General features: G+C 41.8%; 1 protein-coding gene across 4 annotated transcripts; it reads left to right on the top strand.

The window, feature by feature from the left end:
* The first annotated feature begins 2,308 nt into the window (after positions 1–2,308).
* LOC109885980 (receptor-interacting serine/threonine-protein kinase 2) lies at positions 2,309–9,867 on the top strand. 4 transcript variants are annotated; one of them, XM_031809328.1, is made up of 12 exons: positions 2,309–2,655; positions 3,305–3,450; positions 4,047–4,200; positions 5,335–5,484; positions 5,750–5,892; positions 6,038–6,087; positions 6,239–6,388; positions 6,821–6,906; positions 7,103–7,171; positions 7,267–7,408; positions 7,562–7,738; positions 8,366–9,867. In XM_031809328.1, the coding sequence occupies exons 2-12, from the start codon at positions 3,305–3,307 to the stop codon at positions 8,674–8,676; spliced, it is 1,578 nt and encodes a 525-aa protein (XP_031665188.1). In that variant the 5' UTR covers positions 2,309–2,655; the 3' UTR covers positions 8,677–9,867. The 4 variants fall into 4 exon arrangements, with proteins under 4 accessions (XP_031665188.1, XP_020333349.2, XP_031665183.1 ...); XM_020477760.2 differs by having other exon boundaries at positions 2,348–2,655; positions 6,236–6,388; positions 8,363–9,867; XM_031809323.1 differs by having other exon boundaries at positions 2,350–2,655; positions 6,236–6,388.
* Positions 9,868–10,461: the final 594 nt, after the last annotated feature.

Here is a 10,461-nt window from a genome sequence, read left to right as displayed (position 1 = left end):
CATTTTAAAGATAACATTCTCGTTAATCCAGCCACAGTGTCTGATTTCAAAAATGCTTTACAGCGAAAGCACCACAAACAATTATGTTAGGTCACCACCAACTCACAGAAAAACACAGCCATTTTTCCAGCCAAAGAGAGGAGTCACAAAAAGCACAGAGGTAAAAATTAATCACTAACCTTTCAGATGACACTCCTAGGACTTCATGTTGCACATGTTATACATGTGTTTTGTTCAATAAAGTGCATATTTATATATTCTTTTACTTTACATTGGCGCGTTACATTTCAGTAGTTCTAAAACATGCGGAGATTGTGCAGAGAGCCATATCTATTTACAGGTATACTCATTGTAAATGTTGATGAAAATACAACTGTTATACATGAAATTAGAGATACACTTCTCCTTAATGCAATGGCTGTGTGAACCATGCAATAATCTGAGTACAGCGTTCAGACAACAAAGCAGCCAAAAAGATATCCGCCATGTTGGGTGGTCGACATTGGGTCAGAAATAGCATTATAAATATTCACTTACCTTTGATGATCTTCATCAGAATGCACTCCCAGGAATCGCAGTTCCACAATAAATGGTTGTTTTGTTTGATAATTTCCATCATTTATGTCCAAATAGCTTCTTTTGTTAGGGAGTTTGGTAAACAAATACAAAAGCGTGTTCAGGTCCAGCCTAACGTCGGACAAAAAGTTCCGCTACAGCCCGTAGAAACTTGTCAAACTAAGTATAGAATCAATCTTTAGGATGTTTTCATCATAAATCTTAAATAATGTCCCAACCGGAGAATTCCCATGTCTGTAGAAAAGCAATGGAACGAGAGCTAACTCTCTTGTGACTGCGCCTCAGAGCCTGTGGCAATCTGCCAGACACCTACCTGGCTCATTCCTCTCTCATTCGGTCCCACTTCACAGTGGAATCCTCAAACAAAGTTCTAAAGACCTTTAACATCAGTGGAAGCCTTAGGAAGTGCAACAACCAATATCCCACTGTATCTACAATAGGGGCAGAGTTTAAAAAAAAATTGACATACATTTCCCACTTCCTGGTTGGATATCTTAGGTTTTCACCTGCCATATGAGTTCTGTTATACTCAGACATCATTCAAACAGTTTTAGAAACTTCAGAGTATTTTCTATCCAATACTACTAATAATATATGCATATATTAGCATCTGGGACAGAGTAGCAGGCAGTTTACTCTGGGCACCTTATTCATCCAAGCTACTCAATACTGCCCCCCTGTCACCAAGAAGTTAATTCAAATGCATTCCAGGTCACCTCATGAAGCTGGTTGAGAGATTGGCAAGATTGTGCAAAGCTATCAAGGCAAAGGGTGGCTACTTTGAAGAATCTCAAATATATTTTGATTTGTTTAACACTTTTTTGGTTACTACACGATTCCATACGTGTTATTTCATAGTTTATGTCTTCACTATTATTCTACAAATAAAATAACTTGAATGAGTAGGTGTGTCCAAACTTTTGACCAGTACTGTACATACATTTTACATATACATTTTTTGCATACATAAACCATGTGTCATGGAATCGGTACATCAAAAATCTCTTTGCATTTATTTTGCAACCGGTATGGCGATGCTGTCAACATTTTTGTCCCCTGAAACGTATATATTTTCCAATTCCTTTCAGCAAATTTGTATCTTTAGAGTTCTATGGTTTGTTAAACTGTTACGAATCCCTTTTGGCCCGACAGTCTAGGAGAGATGGTAACGAGACCCGTAACATAACTCATGCAAATTATAATAGTGAAAAAGGAGAAGTGAGAACGAAATAACCACAGATCCCTAAATTACCGTCAAACACATGGTTTATTAGAAAACACACGGTAATGGGGGGGGGGGGGTCTAAACTAGACTAGCCTATTTCAACAACAGCTAACTAACCAAAAATACAGTGGGTGGTCCGCCCAGTTCTAACTAGTGTTTTTAACAAAGTTTACCTACGGGTAGTGTATGCCCATGGGCGACTTGTCTTGGTTCCCCCTTTTCCCACCAGCAAACAAACACCATAATCAAAAATAATATTCACATGTGAGGACAAAGTGATATGGAGGTGCTCAAACAAAAGATAGCTCAATACATAAAGAGCGATAGAGAGACGTAGTAAAGGGTGACCCAGCGTGATCTACAGACATATGGCATTTACAGAGAGATTGAGCTCCAGAGCAAACAACTGACAGGGTTTTTAAACCCAGGGAAAGGAACTGTGATTGGGTAGGAAACAGGAGGAGGTGTGTCTTCTGATTGATGATTGATTGGGGAGTGATGATTTTCACCTGTAAGGGGAGAAGGAGAGAAAAGAACACAGGATACATACACACACCCACAGGATACCTGTATCCGTAACATAAACTTTGAAATCAATGGGTTTTGTTTGGTGTACATTTTAATGTGACATCTCAGCGTAATTCAGTTACCATGGAATAATTGCCTTAAGGATACTTTGTTCCCAAAACTACTTAATTCTTGACTGACATATGTAAAAGTGAAAGGACTGAAAAGGATTTCCTCATGCCTCCTGTAGAGTGCTGTTAGGGGTCAGAGTTGGGAAATTCCCAGTTTACTTCACACATTATCAGCGGAATGAGTTGTTCAGGAGTCAGTACCCACTAGGGACAGAGGTCAGTTTAACGTCTAGTTTTGATTTACATTTAGTTGAGTTGTCAACTAACATGAATTCAGAGTGAAATCAAGAGAAATATTCACTATGTCATTGCATTTAGGTTAAAAGTTGGGTGAAAAATGACGAAATGCCCTTATATTGATGACTTTTTGGAAATCCAATTAGTTTTCCACGTTGATTAAGCATTGCCATGTAGATTTTGGGGGGTTGAAATCACGTAGAAACAACGTTGATTCACCCAGTTTTTGCCCAGTGGGTAGTTGAATCAGGAGTTGTTCAAGCCTATTTATAGCCTAGCTGGAGATCTATCTGGTGTGATGTATTGTATTCCCCCTCTTACTCTCTCTCAAATTGAAGTTATGCCGCCGCCTTTATCCGTGGTTACACCATCGACAGTAAAAAAAAAAGAAAAAGACTTCATCCCTCATTTTATATTTCCTATGTAGCTAGCCAGGGGATTTCCGTGAACAAAGCAGCCAATCGTGTAGATGTAAACACACTGTCATTATAGCACACGCGGCTGGTCGCTGTTCAATTTGTCAGTGCAGTGAAAGACAAATACATTAGTCCCATGGCAGAGCAACAAGCAAGATAAAATAAAACTAAGTTGTATTATTATTGAGTCGACTGGTTTCTGTTCCAATCAGATGGCGGTGGAAACTGTTCGTGAAGAGGACGTGCTAAATCTGATCTTGTGCCGAACCAGCGCAGGCGGGTGTCTTCGGGGTACTTACCGGAGAACAGAGCTACAGGTGTCAATCAAGCTCCTGTCGTCTCGCACTGCAAGTCGAAGGTAAAATTGGCTTATCTCAAACTCAAATGCAATGACAAAGTCTCGCTCTCTCTCTCAAGTCAAGTCAAATGGCTTTATTGGGATGGGAAACATGTTTACATTGCCAAAATAAGTGGAATGGATAATAAACAAAAGTTAAATAAACGATCAGAAATGAACAGTAAACATTACACTCACAAAAGTTTCTAAATAATAGATACATTTATTTTAAAAGTGTTAATACTAGCCATGTGTTATGCTTCACTGGTTGCTCTTTTCTTGTTGCATCAGGTTACTAATATTGCTGCTGTGATGGCACACTGTGGTATTAAACATAATAGATATGGGGGTTTATCAAAATGTGATTTGTTTTCAAAATCTTTGTGGGCCTGTGTAATCTGAGGGAAATATGTCTCTCTAATATGGTCATACATTTGGCAACAGGTTAGGAAGTGCATCTCAGTTTCCACCTCATTTTGTGGGCAGTAGGCACATAGGCAGACCTGGCTCTCGAGAGAAGACAGCCTAGAGCGGCCTCTCTCTCTGATGCGTGTGTGTTTTCAGGGTTTGTGTGTTTTTATGTGTTTACTGCATATGTGTGTGTATATTCTAAACAGTGAGTGGACTGAGTGGATGGGAGACGTGGCTGTGGTCAGAAAAGTCCATTCAGAGAGGGTTTTGGTTCCTCTGGGTGTGTACAAGGCCTGGTGTCTGATGGGCCTGCTGTATGACTGGATGCCCGAGGGCTCTCTACACTCTCTACTATACCAGGTCAGTATAATATATGAGCACTAAGTCTAACTAAAATATGAATATGCATGTATAGTGTGTGGCAGTAGGCTAATTGATGAATCTACCTTGGCTCTGCAACTTTTCCCTTGGTTGCGGCCTACAGAACAGCCTCAATTGGTCAGGGCATGGACTCTACAAGGTGTCTGGAAACGTTACACAGGGAATGCTGGCCAATGTTGACTTCAATGCTTCCCACAGTTGTGTCAAGTTGGCTGGATGTCCTTTTGGGTGGTGGACCATTCTTGATAAACACAGGAAACTGTTGAGCAGGAAAAACCCAGCATCGTCACAGTTCTTGGCAAACCGGTTCGCCTGGCACCTACTACCAAACCCCGTTCAAAGGCACTTAAATATTTTGTCTTGGCCATTCACCCTCTGAATGGCAAACATACACAATCCATGTCTCAATTGTCTAAAGGCTTAAAAATCCTTCTTTCACCTGTCTTCTCCCCTTCATCTACACTGATTTAAGTGGATTTAACAATTGACATCAATAAGGGATCATAGACTGATCAGGTGAATCCAGGTGAAAGCTATGTCATAGAAAGAGCAGGTGTTCTTAAAGTTGTGTACACTCAGTGTATATCAACAAACTGCTGGTCAGAGCTTCGATAGACACATATAAAGTGAATCAAATAATGCCCTTCTTTTGATTGCTTTATTTACAATTCCTGTGTCTTCATGGAGAACAGTGCTGTCCTTTCACCCACATACTGTGTCTGGAAAGCCCCTGGCTGCTGCAAAAATAGATCTCTCTGTCATCAGCACTATCACTGCCTTATTTACACAAAGAGCTTTTCCTGGTTCAGGAGAAAGTGCCCTGGCTGGAACATAACTTCAGACAGTAGATGTGTGACTTCATTCCACTGCGCATGACTTAGACTGTCTGTGGTTAAACTGTGTTTACATACAGTAAGTTGTGTCGTGACCATGTTGAATTCTTTAGCATTTTCAGTTCACAATTTCAACTTTGTGTTGTCATGTGCTTTCCCCCCCCCCCCCCCCCCCCACAAGTCATTCTCAGTTCCCATTTATTTATGATCCATTTTACTGAAGTGAATCGAGTTCATTCTGAATCTGTTGAATGATTGTAACTCTTGTTATCCCTGCCAGACCCAGCTGTATCCAGGTCTACCCATGAGTTTCAGGCTTGGCATCCTATTAGATGTGGCAGAGGGGTTGTGCCACCTCCACTGCATACCACTCCCCCACCAGGCCCTGAAACCCACCAATGTTCTCCTGGACCAGCAGTACCGGGCCAAGGTAGAGAACAGTGACTGATAACTGACCCAGTCCTGCACGACAGAAACAAAAACCTTCTCTCTGAGTAGTGAAACTAATGTGAGAAAGAACTCCATTTGATTGATAGTATATGATCCATGGGATATGGTGTATTGTGAACAGTTACAGGTATAAGCTTTACAGTGTACATGTGTGGGTTTGAGTCTGTGTTAGAGCAGGTGTTTTTGTCGGTTTGTGTGTGGATGTTTATGTTCATGTGTGTGGGTCTTCATGTTCCTACTTCCAGTTGAGTGACTGGGGCCTGCCCAGGGAGTGGAGGGTTGGCTCCTCTCTCTCTGCTGGAGAAGGGCCCTGCTTCAGGGACTTGGTGTACCTGTCTCCTGAGGCCCTGAGAGGGACCACACCCTCTGTGGAGGCAGACATGTACAGGTGAGGTCACCTTTCACGATCCTGCCACTTCAAACAGTCATATTCACCAATTCAATTTACCAGGTGGGGAAGGAGGGGTTTACCACTTCTACAGATGCCTTTACTATGAACATGCAGCTACCCAATTAACATCTTCTCTCTTTAGCTTTGGTGTGCTGCTGTGGGAGACTTTGAACAGAAGACAACCGTGTGGAGGTGTGTTTCTATTTATTTCTGTCTGTTCAAAGAACAGCTCTTGTTTCTATCAGCGGAGACTAGGCTATACCTAGCCGTGTATCATACAGTCTCAATATTGTATTACGTTTAGAATTTGTAACACATCATGTCATTGTCTATACCAAAGCAGATTTGCTCCAGCTGCTTTCAGGTGAGGATGGGGTTGGTTCAGGCCTGGAGGGTGAGCTGCTACCCAAGAATGTACCCCACTGCCATACACTCTCCCGACTGATGACCAGCTGCTGGAGCACTAACCCACACAGCCGTCCAACAGCAGAGGGTAAGTCTGTCTGTGAGGGTGAATCAGAGTATAGATATACAATGGTGACGAGAGCAGCTGTGCCTGGACTTTGATCTCTCCCTACAAGACCCCCGTCCTTGACTGGTTACTTACCTGCCTGTTAAGGACAGGTGACAGGCAGATCCACTTGCAGCACCCACTTCCTCTCTGTTCCATATGCCGAGACTGAGAGATACAATCCCATACCGTACTTCTGCCACTTAGTCAATGAGACTCTTTGAATCTTCTCATCTAAATTGTGTGTACCTGTTTATTTTCTGATGTTAGTCCCTATCCATGTATTTCATTGCGTATGACTGTCATGTGGGTGTTAAAAAAATGTGAACTTTTGGTGCCTTATGGCCAATGTGATGTTTACTTGGCAGGACATCTTTCTCATGTCCTCTTCTTTCTCTTGCTCTCTGTCCACAGACTGTGCACTGGAATTGAGGAGCGCCATAGCAACCTTTGATCCTGATGCAATGACAAGGGCTACCCTCAGGGTGAGGGAAAGCAAGGTACAGATCATCCTCATTTAATATGTTCTATTACACTCCTAAGTCCGATTTTCTCCATGTCCACAACCCTGATCTGCTATCAGGTTTTATTTTTGACTGAGGGAATCAGGATATGTTTCATGTGCTTTTAATCTGTCAACAGTTACTACTGAAAACATGAGCGAACATGTGTATGTGATTTCTGTCCCTTTACCAGGAGAGGGCGCTACATTACTCTAAAATCCATCCTGTGAAGGACATTCCCATTGAGATAAACAACCTAAAGGTGAGCTTGGTTCACATTTTTTGTGATTTTCTGATTGTACTTAATGCTTGTGATGTCTATTACGTTGAAAACAATATTTACATATCTCATACTAGGCCTGCGCTGGTCCCGGAGACACTAAATGTGTGGGCAACAAGACACTGCCCTTTCCACAGACTTCCTGCCCTAGTGAAACACTCCCTAGTCCCCCTACAGCCATATATACAGGGGAAGCATCCCAGAGAAGGCACTGTCAGGGTAAGAACTTAAAACTGATCGATAATGAGAGCAGTTTGTGAATGTGCTCAGTTTGTTGTCAGTGAAACCATCCTCTTATTTATCTTCTTCATTAAGTAATGATTCATTTATACCTTATCGCGGACAGTCTAACAGCAACGTGTCTCTCCCCAGACTGTGTGTCTGGCTGTGTGGTGTCTTCCACCAGTCCCAGCAGTGGCCTGGGTCCTGAGCATCCCAGAGGGACAGGAGGCATCGCCCAGAGACAGAGCCCACCACCCCCACTCTCCTCCAGCCCCTCCAAAGCCCTCAGACAGAGCCCTCTCAACCAGCCCACTGCCAGCTCCCATGGTAGGAAATGTTTAAGCTTAGACCTCCCACCTATTACCCTGTTTTGTCTGCAAACTTATGTACAGTCCCAGACTGTAGCTATCTAGAATAGACTTATCTTTTTCTCACATGTTTCTTAAATGTTGCTGAAAAAGGTGAAGACAAAGTAAAGCAATATGAAAATGAGTAGACGTTACAAACAGTGCCTCCCTCTGTGTGTTTGTATGTGCACAGTAAGCAGTTTTGGGGATTGCTGGTTTCCTGCATGGCCATCCTTTCACAGTCTTATCTTTATCCAATGCGTTTCCTCCCTTGAGGATCTTTGTTTCTCTCTATAAGTTGTCTGTTGTCCCAGTAAATGCTCGGAGTCCAAATATATATCTTTTTTAAAGCAATACATGGCTACTAGACATTTATGATGGTGATTAATGTGTTGAATAAGAGGGTAACTTGTCTAGTAGGACTATAAATGTCAATCTTCAGTGAAATAATCTCCTGTACGTATTACTGTCTTTCATATCAGATAGCTACTGACATTTCTCAAGGTCCCCTCTACATGATTTGTGTTTTATAAGTGTGTGTGTGAGAGATGTGATATCCTAGTGTTTGTATCATCCCTGAAACTTCACCCTCCCTTCTTGTCAGCAGCTGCACGGTGTGTGTCTCCGACTCCGATGGCGGTGAGCTGTTGTCGTATCCTGCGCGAGAGGCGTGAGGGCATCATTCGAGGCATGACGGAGGGACGACTCAACAACCTACTGGATGTGCTCATCTCACGGCGGGCCCTTCCCCTGGAGGCCTATGAGGTCATCTCTGCCTCTCTGACACTGACCGCTCGCACACGTTCCCTACTGGACACCTGTACCTGTTTAGGGGAACACGCAGCTTCCCTGGTAGCTACCACCCTTGGTATGATGTCCATTGCCACCAATCGTGGCCCTTCACAGATGTCTCACTGAAGGTGGATGGATGGTTATTAGAATGGTGGTTGTGTAGTGAAAGGCCCCTAACCAAATGTATCAAATGTCATTTGAGACTCAAATGTCAATTGAGACTGGAGCCTTGGAGTGAAGAGCTGAGTAAACCTAACCAAATCTAATCTATACTCACTCAAGTCTAATACAGACCACGGTCAGTCAGAGTGAATATACATTGGAGAACCTGAGATTCCTAATTTCATCAGAACAGCTGCAATGACTCATCTATATCCATAGAGATCCATGTTGGGGACACACCTGTCCATGCCTTTGATAACTCTTGAGTATTCAATCAGAGTGGTGCTACTACCTCTGAAGTTGATGTTAAATAAATGTTTGATTAGAGGAAGCTTCTGTGACAGTCAAATGATAGAAACAATAGTGTTGGAGAGAAACCAATGAAAGTGAATAGCTGTGTGGATGATTCATCTGCTTTGATCATGTTTATGACCCATCACTAGCGATAATGAGTGATAACTACTGAGCTAGCACACAGAAAACAGTTTGTTCAATATTAGATGCTACATTTTCTATGTTGTGTCATGACTTTTGGCCCTCTCTCTGCTCTGTGGGTTATTATGTGGTGCCACAATGTAGCTCGTCTTTTGACAGCCTGTTTGTAAAGTACATATTGTACAAAACTATATGTTCAACATAGTTTGGATTGTCCTGTTCAGCAGTGTCTGACTTGGTATCTTGTAACAAGATTATTATCTGTTGGTTTATCAGATAAAATAACTGAACTTAAGTCTCATTTTATGCCTTTTTTGCAGGTTGTTTGTGTTTGTATATCTGTTCAATCCTTTAACCTATAGGTCATTGTCACATTCCCCTCAGGGTACCCTTTTGATTTTGTTGCCCTTCTCGCGCAACACGCCTTTTAACAGTACATGTCTAATTGCATGTCTGGTCTTCACACAGTACCAATTGTCACACATTGTAAGTACAGTCTAAAGACGTTTATGTACTAAAAGGGTAAAAAAGGGGTCTTGTCAAATGAGAGGCCCAGTGAAGTTTTGGCCATAGTGGACATATTTGTGTTGTTGTTGGTCTGTTCAACATCATGCAGAGAACAGAAGACAGTAATTTCCTCAAAGCACTGTCTGTATGTGAATAGCCTAATGATCTGAATATTTGGAGTTGTATAATAAAGCAAATTAATCTCTAACCACATTAGATCAAGACTCCTCCTTGACACTCAAGAAGGTCTTTTCTTGTTGGTTTTGGAGTTCATGCACTCAGAAACAAAGGAAGATGTTTAATAGAGGCTGTAATTTCCACCCAGTGGTGTAAAGTAGGTCTACTTGTAGAATTGTTGCCTATTACTGTTACGCTCAAATATATTGCCCACTGGGCACACACGCACTTGTTGTATCAATGATGTTTCCACACAATTTCAATGAAATTACGTTGAACCAATGTAGAATATACGACTGTCATCTGTGCCCAGTGGGTGTTTTCTCATTTCAAAACTGGTTGAATGGCTATTTTCACCCTGGCGGCACCTGCAAATTACCACCGGTGAGATAAATTACACAGTAAATGAGAATCAGTTCACTTCCCTCCAACCAAATGAATTTCATTTGAAATCTGAATAATTCATTCTAGGTCATTTGTTTTTCTTCATTTTTGTTTCTTGGTCCAGTGCAGTTGTAAATCAAACAAATACACTGTGAACACAAAGTCTGTGTGTGTATATATATGTATATTTTAAAACTTATTTTTGAATTAAATAAGTGTTCTAGTACACTGTATTTGACAACGACT

This window comes from Oncorhynchus kisutch, linkage group LG3 (assembly GCF_002021735.2).
Source record: "Oncorhynchus kisutch isolate 150728-3 linkage group LG3, Okis_V2, whole genome shotgun sequence".
Classification (NCBI taxonomy): Eukaryota; Metazoa; Chordata; class Actinopteri; order Salmoniformes; family Salmonidae; genus Oncorhynchus; species Oncorhynchus kisutch.
Note: the sequence above shows the minus strand (reverse complement) of the source record. Positions and strands in the feature narration are given on the sequence as shown.

Excerpts from the sequence above, each read along its gene's own strand:
- LOC109885980 (XM_020477760.2), top strand. The coding sequence starts at position 3,305 with ATGGCGGTGGAAACTGTTCGTGAAGAGGACGTGCTAAATCTGATCTTG. Across the intron at positions 3,451-4,046 it reads TCTCGCACTGCAAGTCGAAG|TGAGTGGACTGAGTGGATGG; the intron begins GTAAAATTGGCT and ends TATTCTAAACAG. Across the intron at positions 5,893-6,037 it reads GTGGAGGCAGACATGTACAG|CTTTGGTGTGCTGCTGTGGG; the intron begins GTGAGGTCACCT and ends TTCTCTCTTTAG.